General features: G+C 45.0%; 1 protein-coding gene across 4 annotated transcripts in view; it reads right to left on the bottom strand.

Annotated features, from left to right (window-relative positions):
* Positions 1 to 25,092, bottom strand: part of TBCEL (tubulin folding cofactor E like) — a 71,165-nt gene that overhangs the window by 36,899 nt on the left and 9,174 nt on the right. Inside the window, exon 1 of one of the 4 annotated variants that reach the window (XM_068241003.1) lies at positions 15,976 to 16,149. The exons of the other annotated variants lie outside the window; for them this stretch is intronic. Coding sequence (XP_068097104.1) covers positions 15,976 to 16,011 — 36 coding nt within the window. The 5' untranslated portion in view covers positions 16,012 to 16,149. Of the gene's footprint in view, positions 1 to 15,975; positions 16,150 to 25,092 lie in introns of those variants that run through there. 4 annotated transcript variants of the gene reach the window in all.

The raw sequence follows: 25,092 nt of genomic DNA, 5'->3' as shown, positions 1-25,092 counted from the left end.
AGGGTGCTTCATCTCTAGTTCTCTTAAGGAGGTGGCGGGAGGGGGGGGGGGGTGTCGTGAGCCATGCAGAATTGCCATTCACACTGCGCAATCTGCGATAACAGCACTGGAGGATCAGCCAGGTAATTATAAGTTGTATGGGGTGGGGTTTGAATCAGCGTTACACTAACACTCTTGTGACTGACAATGAGTACAAGAGTTTTCCAAAGTGAAATTCAACCCACTTCAAGATGATATGCATTGAGTAGCAAAATAGTTTGATATACTGACTAGAGATGGTCAATGGGATGCTAAGAATTCCAGTTTGCATGCAAATGTAGTGCAGATTGCATGCAGCTTGGAACTGGGTCAGCCAATCAAATGCACTACCTGTCTATTCTGATTGACCCAAGTCCAAGTTGCATAGAATCTGCATTAGAGTTGCATGCAAGGCAGACTTATTATTATCTTGTTGGTGACCTCTAACAATGAGAATTAATTTGTACTGTAAGGGGGGGTAGGGTGAAAAAGTTACTTACTTCTGGAATTTGAGACTTTAAAGATGCAACCAGTACAGTCTGTGTCTGCGCAGTTCGCTCCCAGTGACACCAGCGGGAGTGAGGACATGGCTGCGCAGATGCAAGGGTTTGTGACTTTAAAGTCGCAAATTTCGGAAGTGAACCGGTGGCGGGGACTGAAGTATAGGTGAGTGGCTGCGCGGGCTCATGACGTCTGCGGGGGGACCATTAGAAGCTCCAGGTAAGTTCAACTCTTTTTTCCCCCTAGCCCCCTACAGTACTCCTTTAAAGTAGGAAGTCACATTAAAGGACAACTGTAGGGAGGTTGCCATGTTTTTTTTTTCCTTTTGTGCAATACCAGTTGCCTGGCTGTCCGGCTGATCCTCTGTCTCTAATACTTTTAGCCATAGACCCTGAACAAGCATGCAGCAGATCAGGTGTTTCCGACATTAATGTCGGAACTGACAAGAATAGCTGCATGCTTGTTTCTGGTGTTATTCAGACACTACTGCATCCACATACATTAGCAGGGCTGCCAGGCAACTAGTATTGCATAAAAGGAAAAAAAAAACATGGCAGCCTCCCTACAGTTGTCCTTTAAGCAGGGAAAACGGAAGTTATGTCTGGGAGGGGTCAAAGGTCCGACACTGGTTGCCAGCCTGTGAAGAAATCAGCATGTAACGGATTCTGGGAGAGTGTCATTTCTCCACGGAAAACAGATACAAAATCTGTGTATGCACTACAGTGAAAAAAATGCCAGTTTAGTAAATAGCAAAATCAGGCTTGACATTCATGGCCAAAATATGTAGATCTTGGAGTTTTCATTATGGTTCATAAGGGACTGGCTAGACAGTGGCAATGGCGTCAATTCACCAAAGGCTGTTTGATAAGAAAAAAATAGCCGGGAACATACCGCATTCTGTATTTTGTGTGCTAGTTTACCAATATTTTCACAGGTGCGGTAAAAGTTCAGTAATTTATCGAAGCCCAGTTGTCAGTATCTGTGTTGTTACATGCTGTTCCGTGCAGAGACAGCATTACAATAGTAAGAGGCATCCTGACATCTCTTTAGATGTACATGTTTTGTTATACTGCCTCTGCTCGCTCTGAATCTAGTCTCCATTAGTCTTTCTTAACATTTTATTTATTTGTCACAGCTTAGAGAATTTACACATGCCCTGCTTAAAGAGAACCAGAGATGAAGCATCCTCTTGTATTTTACCTTATAAATCAGTGGGAACATGACAGTAAACACCTAATCTGCTCTTTGTTACATTGTTCTCTGTTTAATTTGCCTGTTATCACCTCTAAGATAAGAATCCCGACTAAGCAGTCGGTCTGGCTTTGCTACAGAATAATTATAGCTGAGACTGTGTTCTTTGCTGTCTTCAAGTCCAAGCCTGCCCCCTGCTGGCTTTGCTCAGGAATCATTATAGCTGAGTCATTATAGCAAAGCCAGACTCAATGCTCAGTCCGGGATTCTTATCTCAGCTAGATAACAGACACTTTTAGCAGTGAGGATGGAACAGAGAGCATGGTAAATGTTTTCTCTAATGTTCCCACTGATTTCTATGGTAAAATATATAAGGGTGCTTCGTCTCTGGTTCACTTTAAGTTATTTCCCTACTAGTTCCTAATTTCTCCCACTAGCTCCGCATTTTCAAAAAGGAACTTAAGAGGTTAAACTGCAGAAGGGTGGCAGGGGAAGCCTGTTTTGTTCCATGCGCATGGTACATATGTAGGTATTAGCAGCTCCCTTGCAGGATTAGTTAGATGCACGAAGATCCCAGCTTTTGACTTAGCTGTAGGGACAGCATTGATTGCTGCATGATTTTTGTGAATGAATTCGCATGAGGATTTGCATGAGTGTGCGGAAGTTAATTTTGACTTTGCTGTTTTGCTTGCCACACCCCCATCCAGCACCTCCCTATTACATCTGCAAGTGTTTAAATGTCCTAGCGCGAGGTGAGGAGCCTGGATTTTGTGTTTTTTTTTTATTGTATTTGATCCTTGTAGCTAAGATTTTATCTAGTGCTCTACCTCTTCCACTATTAGTGATCTCAGCACACACACAGCTCGCTGGTGTGTGCGCATGGTACATATGTAGGTACTAGCAGCTCCCTTGCAGGATTAGTTAGATGCACTATCTGTCCCAGGGAGGACGGTAAGGATATGTGTTCCTATTCCTTAGATAGGTTTTTATGCACTGAAGGTGTGCATGTTTGTGCTTTGCATGTTACAGGGCCAGAGTTAGGACACATAAGACACTGGGCTACCTCTACGCGGTGTATGTGACTATGCAAGAGACTTTATTCTTGTAACGAAGATCCCAGCTTTTAACTTAGCTGTAGGGACAGCATTGATTGCTGCATGATTTTTGTGAATGGATTTGCATGAGGAGTGTGCAGAAGTTCATTTTGATTTTGTTGTTCCGTAATCTCTCTGCTCCCTGCTCTGCTTCTGTGTGTCTTGCTCTGATACTGACAGAAGAGAATTGTCGGTAATGGAACTGTGTTTTACCACATGCTGTGACCTTGGTGGATTGACATTTACTGAGGTATATACCGCACACGTCTGTAATTTACCTCACTGCTTGGCAATTTCAGCTTTTCATGCGGTAACAGCCTTGTTGAATTGACACTTTCCTAAGTGCTCGGTAAAATCATCTGTTTTCAGCATTACCAAATGCAGTAATTCTTGGTGAATTGACGCCAATATTAATGCCACATTTACATTGTTAATACATTTTTATGCTTTTAAAAGGTATATACCATATTTTGTGGACTATAAGATGCACCTAGGTTTAGAGGGCAACAGTTATGGAAAAAATTACTAAACCTGGTGCATCTATAGTGCAGGGGCGCTACACTAACCCCTGCTGCCTTCACCAGCTAAGTTACACTGCACTGCACTGCACTCCAATACACACTACATACACTACACTAACCCCTGCTGCCGCCATCAGCTGATGTACACTGCACTCCACTTAACACTACACTAACCCCTGCTGCACCCACCAGATACACTACACAAACCCCTGATGCCCCCACCAGCTAAACTACACTGCACTTCACTAAACACCACACTAACCCCTGCTGCACCCACCAGTTACGCTACATATACTACACTAACCCCTGCTGCCCCTCCAGCTAAGCTACACTGCACTCTAATACGCACTACATGCACTACACTAACCCCTGCTGCATCCACCAGTTACACTACACAAACCCCTGCCTCCCCCACCAGCTAAGCTACACTGCACTCCACTACACACTACACTAACTCCTGCTGCACCCACCAGTTACACTACATACACTATACCAGTGGTGGCGAACCTATGGCACGCATGCTGGAAGTGGCACTCTGAGCCCTCTCTGTGGATACACACGCTGCCTGCCACCACTGCTGTATTCAAGTTTTTGGGTTTTTTCTTCATTATGAAACAAAATTTTCCTCTTACTTCCATCCCATTCGGAAACGTTTAATCTTTTACAGCCCAGAGAGGCAGGCAGGTGAAAATAGTTCACCTGCCTTCTCACTGCGCATTCATCTCACCTGACAATTAACTCATAGTCCCGGCTGAACAGAAGCAGAGATGCTCTATTGAACTAGTCCAGCCAACCCCGCCCCCTTCACTCACGCTGCTGAGAGGACTGTGTATCTCCCTTCAAGATCTTTATGAGGTCCTGGCTCAGGGAACCGTTTACAAGGAGAAAGAGAACCTGTCTTTTTTTACTTCAAAAGCTTTTGGCTGTGGAGTGAGCGATTCACTGCTTTATGATGTTCCCTGATAGTCTGTGGCTGAAAAAAAAAAAAGTCTGACAGCAATCTTTTCTCTCTCTCTCTCTTTTTTAAAACTCTCTCTCTCTCTTCTTATCACTATTTTCCTCCCCTCTCTCTTATTTCCCCACTGTCTCTCACTAAACTCCCTCTCTCACAACCCTGCTGCTTTCTCTCACTACCCCCTCCCCCTCTCCCCCCTGCGTAGCAGTACTACCTTTCTGTCAAGAAGCAGCAGCAGGCAGCTACCTACCCTTCCTTTGCCCCCCACCCCCCTCCTGCGTAGCAGTACTACCTTCCTGTTCAGCCACCTACCCTTCCTATGCCCGCCCAGCAACAGCATATACTTACAGTACCTTCCCTCCCTACCTAACATTCGCCCGCCCACCCAGCAGCATGTACCTAGCCTCTCTCCTGCCCGCTGCAGCTACCTACCCTATATATGCCTGCCCAGCCATAGCTACCTACCATCCATACAGCCCACCCAAGTGCAGCTACCTAACCGCAGTCCCTCCCACCCAAATCATAACTATCTACCTTTCCATACAGCCCACCCAGCTACAGCTACCTATTCTCCCTACTGCGTTGCTGCTGCAGCTACCTACCTCCACCCAGCTACAGCTACCTTAGATGCTTACACTCCCTCCTGTCCTGCAGCAGATACCTAATCCCCCTACTCACCCTCCATCCTTACACTTTTTTTCCCAAGCTACTACTACTACTACTTAACATCCCCACCTATCCTCCTGCCCAGCTGCAACTACTTTATCTACCTCCCTTCTGTCATACAGCAGCTACCTAATCTCTCTACCTACCCTCACTTCCAGTCGCAGCTACCTAACCTTCCTACCTACGCTTCCTCCTCACCCCCCTCCCCCGCAACTACTTAACCTCCCAACCTATCCTCCTGCCCAACAGCAGCTACCTTATCTTCCTACCTTCACTCCCTCCATTTCTAGAGCAGTTACCTAATCTCTTTACCTACCCTCCTCCCAGTGGCAGCTACCTAACCTCCCTCCCTACCTACCCACACTAGTCGCAGGGCAACACAGTATTCTGGGTGAGGGACAGTAAATATGGTCTGAACATTGGCATTTATTCCATTTAACAGCGAGCTGGACAAGAGGGAGGCATTTGCAAATACACTGCAGCCTGTAGCAGGGCGAGTACTTATAATTTCTACATAATGGAAGGACTGCGAGGAGGAGTTTGCTGTGCACAGCCTCTCCAACTGAGAAGGAAAGTCATTCTTGCGTTAACGCCCGGTCGCTCTGGGGGAGGACACTGAGGGGGTGGGGGTAATTGTGGCAGTTTTATATGAGGGTCATTTCTGCTTTTCATATGTGGGGGTGATTGCTGAATTTTAGCTGCGTACATAACTCGATCGCCACCACTCGCCGCCAATTCGCCGCTACCCGCCGCACCGACCCCCCCCCCCTCGACACCTTGCGCAGCTTGGCCAATCAGCACCAGGCAGCGCTGAGGGGTGGATCGGGACTCCATCTGATGTCACGTCGTCGATGACGTCATCGCGATCGTCGCCATGGCGACGGGGGAAGCCATGCAGGAAATCCCGTTATGAACGGGATTTCCTGCTTGCGCAGATCGCCGGAGGCGATCGGAGTGGGTGGGGGATGCTGCTGATCAGCGGCTATCATGTAGTGCACCCACCAGTTACTCTAACTACACTATACTAACTAACTAACCCCTCCTGCCCCTCCAGCTAAGCTACACTGCACTCCAATACACACTACACACTATACTAAACCCTGCTGCCCCTCCAGCTAAGCTACACTGCACTCCAATACACACCACACACTATACTAAACCCTGCTGCCCCTCCAGCTAAGCTATACTGCACTCCACTACACACTACATTAACCCCTGCTACCCCACCAGTTACACTGCATTACACAGCACTACAACTAATCCCTGCTACCCTACCAGCTAAGCTACATTACACTACAGACTTCACTAAACCACAGTGCCACTTCTCACCTGATACTGCCGGCACCCCCCCCCCTCCCACCCACCCCAGGAGCAAGGGGTAGAGGAGCATGCTGGCAGGATGCGGCAAGTGTTTCCTCCACACACTCTGCACCACTTTTTACAGCATATTCACAATATATGATACCCCTCCCCTCCCCTTCAATTTTGAGGAAGAAAAAGCAGATCTTAAATACTGAAAAATACGGAATATAAAATGTATTTTTTTATCAAAATGTTTTTCTTAATTCTAACACAAAATCATGTACAGAGAGTTTACATAGGTCAACTAGATTGCACCAAGCAGTGATCAGCACAATAAAGAAAATGCTTTTCTGTGCTTTATCTACGTTTAAAAACAGGTTAGGAGGGCAAAGAAAAAAAAATGTGTTGTTGGGAAATCCCCAAACCTGAATACCAGTATAATGTGAGCTGCAGAGACTGATCTCTAGAAGCTGCAGCATTTGGCAGCTACTCACACTAAGCTGCTGCTCATGTGACTGAGCATTTTCTTCATGTTGTCCTGCTTTTTTTCCATATGCCAGAATACAGAATTAGCATTGCATGGACAAAACAAAAAAAGGTAAAAGGCAAGATGCCAACATTTTGTTGTCACCCCTTAACCCCAATAATCTGACCAATGCACATCTGAGGGAGTCTAAAGTGAGCGGGATATGGAGGACTGTAGTGTCTAAATCATACACCTGAGGCAGGGGTCACACTTGTCGGCTTTCGTGCGCGTTTTCTGCACAGAAAAACTGACTTCAACTGAGAACTCATGTTAATCAATGGGCTAGGTCACACTTGAATGCAGATTTTGCGCGCAGAAAAAAAACTGACATCTTGCGCAATTTGTCAGTTTTCTCTATAAATTACATTAGCTGTTGTAAGGTAGAGGTCTTTCAGTTTTCTGAAAAGTGTAGAAACTGAAAGACAAGTGTGACCCCTGCCTTAAACTTCAGTCAGAAACATCTGAGCTGCATGGTTGTTCAGTGTCTACGGCTACTGTAACTGTTAGAGGCAGAGGATCATCAGGAAAGCCAAGTAATCTGCATTGTTTAAAAGGAAATAAATATGTCAGTCTCCATATCCTTCTTACTTCAGAAGCTTTAAAGGGAAGGTTCAGGGAAACCTTTAAAAAAATAAAAATGCATATCCACTTACCTGGGGCTTCCTCCAGCCCGTGGCAGGCAGGAGGTGCCCTCGCCGCCGCTCCAGAGGCTTCCGGTCGTCTTCGGTGGTCGACCCGACCTGGCCAGGCCGGCTGCCAGGTCGGGCTCTTCTGCGCTCCAAGGACGGGCTCTTCTGTGTCCCACGCGGGCGCGCTGACGTCATCGGACGTCCTCCGGGCTGTACTGCGCAGACAACCGGAAGCCTCTGGAGCGGCGGCGAGGGCACCTCCTGCCTGCCACGGGCTGGAGGAAGCCCCAGGTAAGTGGATATGGATTTTTATTTTTTTAAAGGTTTCCCTGAACCTTCCCTTTAACAAGCCTAAAGTAAGATTTGTGTTGCTCAAAATCACCATTTCATAATCTTATGCAAATGCAGCTAAAAAGGATACTGGGAGGGAACTCGGCTCTCCAATTTTTCCCTTTCCCAAAATGTCTTTGATGTTTATCACAGCTCTACTCATTGACCTTGGTTAACAAATATTGAAGTTTTTATAACATTTACCATAGGTGATGAGGTGTCATAGACACTGAGGCCCATATGCATATGGGCCTCAGTGTCTATGACACCTCATCACCTATGGTAAAAGTTATAAAAACTTCAATATTTGTGGAGTTATGCAATTAACTTTTTCTCCTGAGTTTTCTCCTAGGAGATACATTTTTATCTTCTCGTTAAAAATAATTTTCAACAATTTGGAATTGAAAGTGAAGTACCAAACATTAGATGAAAAAAAGCACTATCAAAATTATTTTGAATATTTTCTTGCTTGATGTTGTTGAAAGGTTATGAAAATATCACCAAGGTGAAAACTGAGGAGTAAAAGTTAACTGCATATGGGGCCCAAGGACCTTATTCAATTCACTTTTTCTCCTAAATTTTCTCTAATGAGATAACATTTTATCCTCCTGTTTAAAAAACTTCCAGCTCTCTGCAATTGAAAACAAAAAAGGTAAAAAAAACTAATTATTCTTTCTTGCTTTCTGGTGCTTAAAGAGACTCTGAAGCGAGAATAAAATCTCGCTTCAGAGCTCAGACTTAGCAGGGGCATGTGTGCCCCTGCTAAACCGCCGCTATCGCGCCGCTAAACTGGGGTCCCTTCACCCCCAAATCCCACCCCCGCAAGACTTGGTCGTAGTCTTGGTTGTAAATCTTCCCTTCCTGGAGGCAGGGCTAACAGCTGCAGCCCTGCCTCCAGTCGCGTCTATCAGATGCGCATCGCCGCCTCTCCCCCACCCCTCTCAGTGAAGGAAGACAGAGGGGCGGGGGAGAGGCGGAGATACGCATCTGATAGACGCGCGGGAGGCAGGGCTGCGGCGGTTAGCCCTGCCCCAATGCGGAAGCGCTCCCCTGCTTTACGGAGGGGATTTGGGGGTGAAGGGACCCCCGTTAAGCCGCGGGATAGCGGCAGTTTAGCAGGGGCACACATGCCCCTGCTATCTATGAGGTCTGAAGCGAGATTTATTCTCGCTTCAGACTCTTTAAAGCAGACCCAAACCAAACATTTTTTTTAATTCAAAATATTTAGTTGTACCACTCTGACACATACAAAGATAAATAAACACTCCTTCAAGCCTATGAGCATTTCAGTGCATGCTTTTCACCCTTCTCTTTCCATAACTAGGGTTATACAGGTGGCAGCCATTAGCAATTCCTCCTTTGCCGGACACCACCTACTCCACCAGTTTGCCGGATTCTGTCCCGGCAATATGAAAGGAAGGGAGGGGTTCCTCCAATAAATGTAAAATATTTTATATTTGTCATCATACAGCTGAAAAAAGGCTGCTATTTATTATTATAATTTAGAAAATAGATTTTTTTTCTGAAATCTTTTAAAAATGTTTTCATTTGGGTCCACTTTAAAAGGCATTTTATTGATAAGAAGTGAAAATATCACCTACGAGAAAACTTGAAAAAGTGAAAGAGCCCTAAGTGCGGAAAACCTCTAAACTGCTTTACTACAACCAGTTGCATAATATACCGTATATTACAAGTCGACTTTGTGTATAAGTCGACTCCAATATTCAACCCTCTTAAAGAGGAACTCCAGTGAAAATAATTTAATATAAAAAGGTGCTTAATTTTTACAATAATTATGTATACATGATTTAGTCAGAGTTTGCTCATTGTAAAATCTTTCCTCTCCCAGATTCACATTCTGACATGTATTACATGGTGACATTGTTACTGTGGGCAGATTATGTAGCTGTTCTGGCTTTAACAGACAGCTATAAACAGCCATTTCCTGTGTGTGTCATTGTTACATTGTGGCAGTTTGCCCAGAGTACCGTACGGTACCAGAGCCTCTTGTGGGAGGGGTTTCAGCACAAAATCAGTCATACAGCGCCCCCTGATGGTCTGTTTGTGAAAATCATTATATTTTTCATGTAAAAGTGGGTATCAGCTACTGATTGGGATAAAGTTCAATTCTTGGTCGGAGTTTCTCTTTAAGCTGTAATTTGTTATTGACTCAAGTATAAGTCTACCCAGGAACGTTAATGGCTGCGCTTGGGGCTTGATTAACCCCTCCTGTCCCTAAGTGCAGCCAATAACCCCTACAGGCCCCCAAAGTGCTGCAATTATTCGCTCCCTTTTATGCAGCCCAGTATTTCCCCCTGCCCCTTTGCTTGTTGTGGCCAGGACTTTCAGACCTGTGCTCTACTGGCATTTTCTTTCCTCAAAGTAACACTTAACACAGAGTAAATTGCTGCAAAAGGGAATGTCACTATTAGTACACACATTACTCAGTGTGATCAGTGTTGCCCTTGACGCGTGTATAAGTCGACCCTATACTTTTATAAAGTGAATCAGACCTAAAATTCTAGAATTATACTCAAGTATATACAGTAACTAACATTATGAAAGCTGCACATAAAATGAGTATGTGTTTGAATCTATTCATGTCATTTATATCTTTTCATATATATTATATCATAATATCTATTATATTGATATTATATAGATATCATAATATCTATTCATGTGCTATCCATACTTGTAGAATTCAAAACAATAACCAAAAGCAGCAGAAACAGAGACATCTGCAAACGTTAGTGGCATGTAGAGCCAGAAATGTCAAATACCATTCCAGCCCACGAAGGCAGGGCAGGTACTGTGCAAGTAAAACTCAACTGACGTGTGTAAAACCTTTAAAGTGACTGAATGATTAAAGTGAGTCCAAATTAAACATTTCCAGTAACCAAAAATACTAAATTACATATGTCTTAATATTCCAGTTAAAATGGACAATGTACTTTTAAGCAAAAATGAATTACTTGTTTTTATTCTTTCTATTTTAGATACAGCTGTTTGGTGCAGAGAGTGTTTCTGTTGTAGTATGGTCCTAACTGGTAGAACAGGTACAGTCCGTTTTACCCCAGGCGACCTAAAATGAATAGATTCTAAATATCCCATGGTGTGTCTTTTATACCTGCCCTTTATGAAGATAATCCCTTCAGGGTAAAACTGCCTAAACATAGCATAAGGCGGGGCACACATAAACTAGCTGCTCTCTGGGCTCTGCCTCACATGGGTTCTCCATACACACAACATGGCCCAGTATGTCTGTTCCTATTATGGTGAGTGGCAGTGAGAGTCATGCATATAGTTTATCAGGGAGCAAATAACAGCAAGGTTTTCTAATCTGCCCATGATCTTTCTCTGCACCTACTAATACAGCACGCATCAGGCGTCGCTGCAGGGTATCTATTAACAAGAGATGCTTAAAGAGAACCCGAGGTGGGTTTGAAGAATATTATCTGCATACAGAGGCTGGATCTGCCTATATAGCCCAGCCTCTGTTGCTATCCCAAACCCCCCTAAGGTCCCCCTGCACTCTGCAATCCCTCATAAATCACAGCCACGCTGCTGACAAACCGCTTGTCAGAGCTGGCTGTGTTTATCTCTATAGTGTCAGTCTGCTGCTCTCCTCGCCTCCTGCAGAACTCCAGTCCCCGCCTGCATCCCTTCCCTCCCTGCTGATTGGAGGGAAGGGACGGGGCAGGGACTGGAGCTATGCAGGAGGCGGGGGAGCAGCTGAGACTGACACTACAGATGTAAACACAGGCTCACAGCACGGCTGTGATTTATGAGGGATTGCAGAGTGCAGGGGGACCTTAGTGGGGTTTGGGATAGCAACAGAGGCTGGGCTGTATAGGCAGATCCAGCCTCTGTATGCAGATAACATTCTTTAAACACACCTCGGGTTCTCTTTAAAGGTGCCCATCAATTATACACTTTTGATTGTACAATCTTACCACTCTTATGTAATACTAGTTGACCTAAGCCTAAATGGGCTCTAGATCTGTCACCGCTGAATGTCAGCGTGCATGCGCACGCCATGTGCACACACGTCTGCTCGGCCTTGTCCTCCCCCTGTCCCAACGGCTGTCCATGCAGCACATGCGCAGTAGCGCAAACACACGGACACAGGTACGGGACGCAGAGACACAGGAGAATTATTACATAGGATGAGGGACTACCCAAAGTATCAGATCTGAGTATATTTACTTTTTGTGACCTTCTACTACATACATTTGGTAAGTGTGTATAATAGATATTATAATAATAATAAAAAGATTATATCATTACATCTGTCTTCTTATAGATTTCAGTGAACTGGCTGTTAATAGCTGAGATCAGTGGGTATAACAAAAATTTGGGCACCAGAAGCAACTGATAAAATAGCGGGCACCGGGGTAGCTGCTATACAAACTGCAGCTATTAACATGGGTGTCAATGGTGGCGCCTACAATACAACTGTGGTGAAGGTGCCATAGATATCAGCAGGGAGTGCAATGGGGGGGGGGGGGATTAGTGTTTGGCAACATGGGGGGGAAGGAAAGGGTTAGACATGCCTGTAGAGGAGCCGAAGGGCTGGTACACAGGATCTGATCCCAAATCCACCTTTCAGTCAATTACGATAATATTTCCATCTCATTTCCTGATCGGTATGGTATGCCAGTCAACATACCCAGGTGTACACTTGCTCTTTCTTCACATTTTTGGTTATTGCCAAGTGCATGCAGGGTGCCCTGCTCCCGTGACAGTATATCAATTGGTTGCTTGCACATCCGCATGGCCTGACATGTATAAGATTGATCAGTATTTACCAGCCTGTCCGATCATTTTATGAATGATAAAATGATTGTTTAGGAGACATTTCTAATTGGTTGTTAGAAGTGCTAACTTTCAACCAAGACAATTCAATCATTTTTTATCTCGGGAGGCAGTAAATATTAGATGGTGTGTACCAGCCATGAGGAGAAATAAAAGCTATCCATAAACATAAAATAATTGCTTGATCAGAAAAATGATCATTCCTGACCAGTACAGACATTCACAGCTTGCTCAGGTGGAGGGACTGACTGAAATGGATTTTCCCAAATGACTATTATAGCAAAGTCCCCAGTATCCGGCACCTGCAGAGATCACCTGATACTTGACACATTTGCTTTCTGGTTACTGCACATGTGCTTTCCGAAAAATAAGCCGTATATGGCACCCGGCGAGTCACCTGAACAACGCTGGGTCACGCACACGCCGGGAGCCATGCACAGATGCCGGAAATCCGCTAGGAGCTACAGGAAGGTTAGAGGGTGGCACTGGACACTAAGTGAGTATTTTATGCCCTGCAAAACTCCCAAAGCATAGTCCCTGTTATCCCCTCAGCCATGCCGGTTAGTTGAGACTTCCAGTTCCCTGAGTTCTGGATAATAGGGACTTTGCTGTACGGAATAGTAGAGAAGACAGTCGCCAGGAATGCAGTGATCAGGCTGTGTGAGCATCTGCGTATTCATGAATATAACCTCTCCTATACCACACCTTGTGTCAGGCTGACACTATGAAAGGAGAGTGTGCTGAACCAATATTAGCTTTTGTAACATGAACTGCAAACATTGCTTCTGTAAATACTGTACTAATGCAGAACAGAAATATGTAAATAACATGCATGTTTCAAAGGCAAATAAACATGTCTGCATTTGAGCCCTCTATAGTCCTGCATGGCTTTAAAATCCAAATGATAAATATTATATCTCTGCTACCTGTTATATTCTATGACCTGCCCTTAGGTCAACTGTGACACCTAAGTCTACAGGTGACTACACACCATACAAAAGATCCAATTTTACATCAATTCGATAAATACAGTCGGTTGTCCTAAAAAATCAAAAGCTTTTTTTTTTTTTCATTTGTTCAAGAAATCTCATTGAATTTTTTTTTTTTTATTAAATAAGGTTGGGAGAGTTGGATTTTCTGATCAATTTATATGAAAATTGAATGGTGTGTGGTAGATCCAATCAATTTTTTCAGAGTTTTCAATTATTTTAATTCATCATTGGGGAAAAATTGAACATAGGTGTGTGGTAAATTGGTCAGATTTTTGAAATGTTAAAATCAGTCAGAAAAATTGATTGCAAATCTTAAATCGAAAAGATATTTTAAAAACTGTGTGGTGTGTGGCCAACTAATGTCACAACTATGTTGTCCAGCAGATCAAAGTTACAATTTAAAGAGTAACTGTTGTGAAAATAACTATGACTAAAATCACATTTTTTTCTTTTTTTACAATATTCATTTACAGATTATTTAGTCGGTATTTGCCCATTGTAAAATCTTTCCACTCCCTGATTTACATTCTGAAATGTATCACTGGTGGTGACATCTTTAGTCCTGCCAGGTGATCTACTCGGAATGTATGTTGCTAAGAGTTCTGTGCACAGAGGGAGATATTGCTTGCTTGGCAGTTGGAAAAAGCCGTTAATTCCCACAATGCAAAGATGTTCACAGCAATCTGTCAGGACCGTGGTCATGACATCACACTGTGGGAGGGGTTTTACCACAATATCAGCCATACAGACAGATGATCTATTTGAGAAAAGGTAAAGATTTTTCGTGGGAAAGGGGGTATCAGCTACTGATTGGAATGAAGTTTAATCCCTGGTTAAAGCTCCACTTTAAAGAGAACCCAGGGCAGCATAAAATATAAAAAAAATTATACTTACCTAAGAAGAGGGAAGCCTCTGGATCTCACTTCCTCCTCCAGACCAGAGCCGCTGCCCAGGACCCTCTGCCTGGACATTAAGCCATAGTCACTTGTGTACCCATGTACCCATGTTTATCTCATCATGTCACCTCAGGTATACTTTAAAGCAAACTTTAACCTCCTGGGCGATACAATAACATCGCCAGGGGGGCGGGGCAGCACTTTTTTTTGTTTTTGTTTTATTTAATCATGTAGTTAGCCTAGCGCTAGCTACATGATAGCCACTGTGCAGCGGCATCCCCCCACCCCTTCCGATCGCCTCCGGCAATCAGAGCAAACTGTTTGGCTTCCCCCATCGCCATGGCGACGATCGCGATGACAACATCGATGTCATGACGTTAAAGGGAGTCCCGATCGACCCCTCAGCGCTGCCTGGCACTGATTGGCCAGGCTGCGATACAGGGTCTCGGCAGGGGGGGGGCCTATAACGCGGCGAATCGGATGTTACATGCAGCTAGCAAAGTGCTAGCTGCATGTAACAAAAAAAAATGCAAATTGGTCCAGCAGGGCATGAGAAATCCTCCGCGGCGGTATAGCCCGAGCTGATCTCGGGATTATCGCCCAGGAGATTAAAGCAAACTTTGTGAGGTTTGCGAAGGCCATAATGAGACACTTACCTCGGGACGGGTAAGTCTCTGGGTCTCCTTGCCCTTGTAGAGTGGCCTCCTTATGCAGGGGCACTACCACCATCCCGCTAGGGCTCCAGTGGAAATGGCTGAGCCCAATTGGACCAGTGCTCTCTTGCCGATGCAGTACTGCACCGTTCTGTGGTACTGCGCCTCTGCGAGCTGTCAAGCTCTTTTTGGGGGGTCCCAGCACTGTCACAGGCCTGCAGAGGGTGACAAGGGAAGCCTCATTAGGATTCAGAGGCTTCCCCCTCCAGAGGTAAGTACTCGCTTAGGGGCACTTTTTGTCACTTCAGGTTCCCTTTAAAAATAACTTGAGAAAATCTAGGGATGTTTAGAATAACAATAGTATGTTGTCAGTGTGTTCTGCTCAGTTGATCTGAGAACAATTTTGTTTATCTTGGCTACATGTTTTTCATGTCATTCGCGCTATGACCTTTTAAACTGCAAGTATAGTGCAGGGAACACAGTGCCAGCCATAAACAACACCTCTGCCCACATGTTTGAACACAATACTTCTGCTTTTTACTTTCATAAACATGCGCGCCATATTAACCTTGCAGTTATGCTGTCACCAAGAAGGATTCAGCTGTTAAAGTTTGTCACTTTCCATACAGTAACAGTCTTTCCACCAGCTGCAGTAATCTGCAGAACACAGCTAAGCTTTGGCACTCCCACTCCTCTTACCCGCCTTAAAATACCCAACTGCTGAAATGCTGGCACTGTCTGCATTGTTTACTATTACAGAATACGAACTGAAGCTGGGCCATGCACCAAAATGACTAAATACACAGTAGTCCACAGAGTAAAAGTAGGATTCTATTGGTATTTCTATGCAAAGTGAACAGTGTGACCAGGAAAAGTGACTTACTTCAAACCAGGATATAACTTCACTCCAGGTCCACATCGTAGCATCACAACATACAGTGCCTGTTTCTTTTCCACAGTTTGAATTCAGCAGTTAGAGGAAGATTGGACAATTCCCTTGTTGCTATGGAGAAGTCACAACAATGACTTCATCTATTCACTTTTCCCCTCATCTGCATGAACACTGTAAACAGCTGAAGGTTTAAAGTCCCCCCCCCCCCTCCCCTGCAAGAGCACAGCACCGCCCTCCTCTGAAGTCTGTTAAAGGTAATATTATATATGGATTTCCGTTTCAGGCTTTGTAGAATCTTTCCTTTTAACACTGCCGTGTTCAACAATAAAACTGGACACAAAGGTAAACGTATTATGTTACCTAATTACAATTCCCGCTGGTACGTTTGTGTTTTATTTATCAATGTTTTTTGTAAAGAAAACAAGAATAAACATATTGCAGTTATAAAAGCTGACAGTTTCTCCTCTCAAACAAAACATACAATGAAATCTTTGCCAGAATTCTATCACACTGCTTTCTTTATGTAATAAATGACCTATTTTCCCCTGAGTGTGCTTGTCAAGAGGTGCATGTGGCCAAAACTCCCATCTGTGAACAAGTGCGCCGCACTGCGCGGGACACCTCCATGCCACTGCACCGGCAACGAGGCAGAGTGGCTGCGCTCGTCCACAGACGGAAATGCGGCCACACAAAGCTGCCACCCCGGAGTGGCTATACATGGCATTCACCCAGTGGACTCCAAAGGAAAACACTGCAATAGACATGTGAACTGGCTCATAGGAAAGCTTGTTACTTTCTGCATGTTTGTTTGTTCCCTGCAGTAAAATAGAGGGCCGCACACAGAGCATAAATTGGCACTCAAAGACTAAAGCAAACCTGTGAGATCTATGGGTCAAAAAGTTCAATACTTACCTCGGTAGTGGGAAACCTCAGGACCCTTCAGAGGTCTCCCACGTTCCCTCCTGACCACCAATCCAGCGCTGGGACCCTCACAGGAAGTTTTTGGCCGTGCTTCTGTACATACATGGCGTGGCCGCACTGCACAGGCCAGTTCACACCTACGCAGTAGCAAAGAACCGCTGCTCGGGCTTGGCGGAAAAAGCCAAGACCATTCTGCTCCTTCCTACTGGGCAAGCCCTTGTCGACGAGCTTCCGGGGGCCCAGCCATGAAACGTCGAGGTGGAGGGGGCAGGGTAAGCCTCTGGATTATGCAGAGACCTCCCTCTACTTAGGTAAGTTCCCAATCGGGGCACTTTTTTCCCTTCAGGTACACTTAAGCTTTCAATATATAACAAGCCCATGTCCAGGAAGAAATTGAGATAGTGTGGAAAGAGGGTAGAACAAATTTATGGGTTTGAATGCTGTCTGTGCCCTCTATGAGATTTTCACACACTTCAATAATAAAGACAAAAAAGACAAACACTTATATCGTGCTTTTCTCCTGGCGGACTCAAAGCGCCAGAGCTGCAGCCACTAGGACATGCTCTATAGGGAGACTTGCCTAAGGTCTCCTGCTGAATAGGTGCTAGCTTACTGCATAGGCAGAGCCGAGATTCAAACTCAGGTCTCCTGTGTCAGAGGCAGAGCCCTTAACCATTACACTATCCAGCCATCACTAATATAATCCTAAGTGTACTGGGAAGTTGGAACAGCAATAAAAAGCTGATGGGGGCTCTAAACAAACCTGTGCACTACAAACTGAGGATATGATGTACACACAACATCGCAAGATCGCATCTGCAATTACAACTGCACATCAAAATACCAAGAATAAAAGAACAAGAATAATGACAATGATATTATAAGCTTTCTGTCATGCTGCCCCTACTCTTTGTAACTCCCTACCACACTCAGTAAAGACAGCCCCATCCCTGGAGTTATTCAAATCAAGACTGAAAAGCCACCTGTTTAGCCTGGCATTTCCAGACTTATAGAATTCTTCCTCTGTTCCACGACTTATCAATCAGTCAATTATTGGTCTGAGCCATGCTTACGCGCTTTGAGTCCTACGGAATACAAGCGCTTTACAAATGTTATTTGTTGTTGTTCTAAACAGCACTGGCAGGGTGGTGGCATAGTGGTTAGCACTCTCTCCTTGCAGCTTTGGGACCCCGGGTTCAAATCCCAGCTAGGGCTCTATCTGCACAGAGTTTGTATGTTCTCCTTGTCTGCATGGGTTTCCTCCGCCACTCTGGTTTCCTCCCACATCCCAAAACATACAGATAAGTTAATTGGCACACCCTCCTAAATTGGCCCTAGACTGCGATACATACACTATATGTTACATACATGTATATCTCACTATGATAGAGATTAGATTATGAGCCCCTCTGAAGGACAGTTAAAATGACACTGACATGGGGATTTATATATAAAATATACATGCCTGGGGCTTCCTCCAGGCATATCATTCCCTCGCCATCCTCCTCCGCCTGCTTATTTCCCCGCGGAAAATCCTCCGGTCCATGGCCAACTGCGCATGCGTGGTCCAGCCGCAAGTGCTTCCCTATCTTGCTCCTGTTGCAATACTACTGCGCAGAACGCTCCCGGCAATGGAAGCAACAGGGGAGTGTGCTTGGCTGGACTGTATATTTTATATATAATATACTGGACTGTATATGTTATAAACAGACTGTATATTTTATATATAAATCCATATATTTGCATATATGGCATGTATATTTTATATATAACTCCCCAGCTAGGCCAGTTGGCCACGGACCGGAGGATTTTCCGCTGGCAAATTGCGGACAAACAAGCAGGCGGAGAAGGCAGAGGAGAATGGCGTGGGAGCAACATGCCTGGAGGGGGCTGGAGGAAGCCCCAGGTATGTATATTTTACATATAAGTCCCCATCTCAGGTACACTTTCAGTGACAAGACAATATATTCTGTACAGTGCTGCGGAAGATGTCAGTGCTATATTTACATAGCGCCGACATATTCCGAAGCGCTGTACAGAGTATATTGTCTTGTCACTGACTGTCCCTCAGAGGGGCTCACAATCTAATCCCTACCATAGTCATATGTCTATGTATGTATCATGTAGTGTATGTATTGCAGTCTAGGGCCAATTTTGGGAGGAGCCAATTAACTTATCTGTATGTTTTTGAGATGTGGGAGGGAACCGGAGTGCCCGGAGGAAATCCACGTAGACACGGGGAGAACATACAAACTCCTTGCAGATGTTGACCTGGCTGGGATTTGAACCAGGGACTCAGCGCTGCAAGGTGAGAGCGCTAACCACTACACCATCGTGCTGCCCATATATACTGTGCTGCTATATATACATACTAAATATTAACAATAATAAAATAATAATAAGCAGTACTGCTTCTTCTACAATGACGATTAAAAAGACTCATAGAAGCTCATACAAGCGTTTCCAGCCTAAGCCAACATACAGGCATACTGCAGAGGCATCAGCAAGTTATGAAGCATGCAACTCACGCTCTGTTGTAAAAGCAATAAAAAGAAGCAAATATTTCACAGTGCAAGAAAGTAAGAATGGACTGTAAACCCTGTATGTTTGCCTACTTTCAACTGCTATCTCTACATTGCCTGGGGGCCTGTATAGCTTCAATGGCTCCGCCTGGCTTTGTACAGTCTCAACCTCTAGTGTATCCGCATTCTTCCTCTTGTACATCTGAATGCAGCATTCTATAGGACAGGCTGTTCAGGGGGACCTAGCAATACCATGTAACACATTCAAAGTTCAGATCATTCAGCTACACCAATATTTCACACCCTGGCATTGTGCAATCAGTAGGTTTTCACAGGACTTCAAAAAGAATAATACAATCAGAATTCCACTCAAAAAGAAAACAAAAAGAAAGTCTATAGGTGCACAATTGTGAAAATGTAAAAAATAAAACAAATTATAATTCAGATAATACCGTGGTTTTAAGTCATAAACCAGTATACTGAAGACCATATCCAGGATGATTTTTGTTTTGCCCTCACTTCCTTCTTCATCCCCTTAAAAACACAAAAAAGGCCTCAACTGCCCTAATCTCCTTAAAAGTTTTCTAAAGGGGTACCACAATGCCACATTTGCAACTAATCATCTGCTGTCAAAGCCAAGCCTCCTGCCATTTAACAGAATGGATGAAGGTGGTTTGTTGCTTCACCATCCCCACTTCCAGCTCCTCCAGTGTGCATTAAATAGTCCCCACTTCCCTCTCCTTCAGGGGGCACTAGAGGGTCTACAGCACTGCAAGCACCTGGCCACTGTGAGGATATGCTGCACAGCTTTTCCTCCATGTACAAGCGGCTTTGTACTACTGCGAAGGCTGTCATTGCGCGTGCATACTGCGTCCGCACTCATACATGGACCGGAGTGCGATCCAAGAGGGCATTGGCAAGGGAACGTGGGATGCAGGAGGATTGGAGAAGCCTCTAGATCAGTGGTTCCCAACCTTTTATGAGTTATCGCCCCTTAGGGGAAGACGACTCACCCCTGTCGCCCCCCTTCTCTTAGTACGGTATACCTTTATACCAGGTGGTGGTGCCAGTGGAGGGGGTAGCGCTGTGACCTTGCCAGCTAAAAATAGCCGGTGACTCAACTACTTCGCGCCAATTCCCTTACCGGTGTAATGTCAGCTATTGCAGCCCCGCACATTGTGCGGCCCCGCATGCGCAGTAGAAGCCTGCGTCCCATTAAAGAGTAACTGTCAGGCTGCAGAAGCTAATTTAAACCTCTATTCTCCTGTGTTAAACAGTTTAGAAGGAAGCCCAAAAGCCATTAGTGAAGATAAAAATCTCAGTTACCTTTGATGTGTGCTTATCTTAAAGGCTGTTATAGACCCATAAGGACGCAAGCCGCATACTAAACTGCAAAGCATTCTGGGGCCCTCCCCTCGGCTGCTAATGAGACGTTACAGCAGCTTCTAATCAGTCCAGCGCGTAGCACTGATAAATCTCCGGGCAGAGTACACTGCAGGAGTCAGCTATTGTTCCTAGCCACATGGCTCATTAATATTCACTGCACACTGTGTTGTTCAAGTACCAGCTTTTCTGTGATCAGGAAGCAGGCAGGACATGACGACACATTTGACAGAAAAACATGGAGCCTGCCATGAGCTGTCAGGAGCATCTATCTGCATATACTATATACAAATTCTGTGAAATCCAAACGTGGACAGTGAAATGCATATGTAATGTAAGTACAGCCAATCTTTAGCTACTGATATATGTGTTTATTTTCTCTGAGACCTTATACCTAACAGCTCCTCTTTAAATTGTGCAGCCACGTAAAACGTCCTAAATATCTTCGCTTCCGCACCACGTACACTCCTGAAATTTTCAGGGGAGGGAGGGGACCCCCAGATCTAGCTCTGTGCTGAATTGCAGCCCCCGAGCCCCGCTGGTTCCCGAGACTGATTGCAACAAACCTATCTCGGGAACTAGCGGGGCTCGGGGGCTGCAATTCGACACAGAGCTAGATCCGGGGGTCCCCTCCCTCCCCTGAAAATTTCGGGAGTGTACGTGGTGCGGAAGCGGAGATATTTCAGGTAAATAATATCTAACTTCCCACTGAGCATGCGCGATACTCAGTGAGGAAGGCTGCTTTCGGGCTGCAATATCTGACATTACAGCGGCGCGTGACCAATGAGCCCTGAGGAATTACGCAACTCTATCATGCACACTTGCATATTTTATACAGATCATATTTTTTGCCCATAATTTTCTTAAAAACAAGTGACACTGCGACACTTTATTTTTTCTGCCTTTTCATACTGATCGCCCCCCTGTCGCCCCCCACAAATTTACCGCCCCCCTTAGAACCCAAATCGCCCACCTGGGGGCGATCGCCCCCAGGTTGGGAACCACTGCTCTAGATCATCCAAAGGCTTTCCTCTACTGAGGTATCTAACTTTTGTCTTTTTTTGTCACAGGTGTACTTTAAAGTATCGACAAACGATATGTGGAATTAAGAAATTACTTATTTTTGGATGTTTTGCCATTGAATTTTGTGGCAGAGATGTTGTCACACTGAAAATGCTTCATTAGTAGCTCAGAAACAAGCCAAAGATATGAACCCATTGTTAATATGGAACAACCAGTACCACACGTAGCGACTCAAGAAAGAAAAGAGGCACCACAGTCCTCAGTTGCCTGCGTGTGAAGTTAGTTAGGTCTCAATATCCCTTCCTATGAAAAAGCAGGGCTGTTGGGGTAAATAGGGCCGTGCTGAACTAGTCAATGAGATGCTAATTTTTCTGACTTGCAAGCAAATCTAATGCAGAATATAGGCAACTTGGAAATGTTTCTGCATTCGTGGATTGGCCCAGCTCCAAGCTGCATAAAATGTGCATGCTAGTGGGGAAAATTACCAATTTACCATCTCACTGACAATCTCTAGTCAGCACTAGTCCAAAATATATATATTTTAAGACAGGCTTCAAAGCAAACCTGTCTTTTAGGCCTGGTTCACACTGGCTTCTGGCAGCGTCATGATTAGCCAATGCTAAATACTTCTCTGTACACAAGCAGAGTAGCGTGTGGTATTGGTTCCCATCATTTGGCAAATGCGTTGTATTTGCCCTGACCCCACAGGAGGACACCGAAGCGCCATGGTTAGCAGAACCTAGACAATACAAGAGACAACAGGACTGCTCCTGAACAACAAGCACAGTGACCATTGTTTAACAATTGAATTCCCATGTGAACTGACCTTTATGCGTACATTTAAAAATGTGGCACTTTCCAGGTACTGATGCAAGGCATGCTTACCACATTATGGACCTGATTCACGTAGCTCCAGTAAAACTGCCATGTGCAGGCAGTGTATTGCCATCTTACTAATACTAATGGCAGAGGAGTAATGCACATTGCGCCATTAGCGCAACCTGGCTAACACGTTATGCTGTGTAAGTAGCAGAACGGTATCGCTCCCAGTCTGTGTGTTCAGCTGCATAAGGCCCTGTACTGTGGGGCCGAGGAAGCGGACAGGTCCTGTGAAACGCATCATCTTTTCCTGTGTCCAATAAAATTAGTATCTTTAAACCTCCTACCTGAGGTAAGACTGTTTCAATAACCATGTTTACCCACTGCATACTATATTGGGAAGCCTCCTACCATTCTGTGCATAGTTTCCCCCTCCCACCAGGGGTGTCCCGAGAAAATTATCCAGTGGTCCTTTTTCTGGAGTGCGACCCAACCTATCCTGAAGAGGAAACTCAATCTGTGTGGACATTAAATTTTCCGCTTGCCTGATACTGTGGTTGCAATCCAGGTTTGTATGTACAGTAGTATTTTTTCACACATTATTTACATGCCTGGAAATACTAGACTATCTGTTGCTCCTGGTGTTCTCTGTTTCCTTTTCTTCTCCCGGTTTCTGAGGTTCGTCAATTTCATCAACTGGACCCCCCTCATTACCCAGGTGTTAGTACAGCAGATTTACAAGAGCTACTTGCACCAGGGCCCCATGTTTCCAGTTATTTCTTTCCCATCGCTGATTTCTGCTGCTCTTTCTTTGCCTGCATAAAAACTGCCATCAGCTCTATTCATATAAGGCTAGGAAAATCCTATACATTCTCGCTCTGCACAGTAACTACTGCTTCTTATTTAAAGCGAAACTGAAGAGTACCTGAAAAAAAAGAGTTTCACTTACCTGGGGCTTCCGCCAGCCCCGTGCAGCCGTCCTGTACCCTCGCCAGTCCTAAACGATCCTCCGTTCCTCCGCCGCGGCTCACTTTCCGTGCGCGTCCTTGTTCACACTCCTGGAGCGTACTGGGCAGGCACAGTAGAGATTCTCGTACTGTATCTGCGCAGGTCGCTCCTGGCTACAGGAATGCGTACGAGGATACCTGTGGCCAAGGCGCAGTGGACGTTGACTTAGAAGTCGGCTTCCACTGCAGGAAGTGAAAATAAGCGGCGGCAGGGGAACGGAGGATCGTTCAGGACCGGCGAGGGTAGAGGATGGCTGCGGGGGGCTGGCAAAAGCCCCAGGTAAGTGAACATTTTTTTTCAGGTTCTCTTCAGTACCGCTTTAAAGTCTCAGAGAAGGATTTTCTTGCCAGTTCAGTGTCTGCATAAAAGAGACAAAATCAGATCCTTTTTAAAAAAAAAGAACATTAATGTAAGCAAGAAGTGGCTGTATCTGTTTTTTAACTAGTAAGGAAGGTATCTCTGTATTTAGCCTGCTGTCCTATTTTCTACAGACATATGTACTTAACCTCTTGAGGACTGCAGGGCTAAACCCCCCTAGTGACCAGGCCATTTTTAGCAAAATGTGCCACTGCAGCTTTAAGACTAAGCTGCAGATCCGCACAACACAGCACACAAGTGATTCCCCCCCCTTTTCTCCCCACCAACAGAGCTCTCTGTTGGTGGGGTCTGATCGCCCCCAGATTGTTTATTTTTTTTGGTGCAAATATTTTTGTTGTTGTTTTTATTAAAAAAAAAGTGTGTTACTTTAAAAATATTCCCTCCCTCCCTCCCCACAGCCAGCCAATTGTGGCGATCGGCTGTCATAGGCTTCTGCCTATGAGAGCTGATCGCTCTCCAGTGTCCCAGGGGGACAGCCGTGTCACACGGCTGTCCCCAGTACAGCGCTGCTGCCGATCACAGCGCTGTACGGGTAAATAGACGGCGATCACGCCGTCTAACAGTCTCCTGGAGACTGAAGAGGGGGCAGAGCTCTGCCCTCCAAGAATGAGATGTGCAAGCAGCGTGCGCGCGATCTCATTCAAAACAGAGCCCCAGGACTTTACGCCAATTGGCGTTAGGCGGTCCTGGGGCTGCCGCCACGGCCATCGGCGTGACGCGGTCGGCAAGAGGTTAAAAAACTCTGAGTTGTTAGCTCGCACGGACAGTGACTTACTCCTACTATTTCTTGTTCTGCTGTACTTTATCATATGAATATTTACCAGTATTGGAGATGTCTCAGACCACACACTAATAGAAAATGTTAAGGGACCTGATCAATCAGAATTGGTCATACATTGTATATTCATACAGGCGCACGATCTGGACCGGATGACTGAGTTTACTATAGCCACTTGTTTACTATAATGATATTCCATTGTATTGCAAAATTTACTGTTTATACAGTGTTATTATTATTCAGTATGTATCGTATATACTCGCATATAAGCCTCCT

This window comes from Hyperolius riggenbachi, chromosome 6, assembly GCF_040937935.1.
Source record: "Hyperolius riggenbachi isolate aHypRig1 chromosome 6, aHypRig1.pri, whole genome shotgun sequence".
NCBI lineage: Eukaryota > Metazoa > Chordata > Amphibia > Anura > Hyperoliidae > Hyperolius > Hyperolius riggenbachi.
Note: the sequence above shows the minus strand (reverse complement) of the source record. Positions and strands in the feature narration are given on the sequence as shown.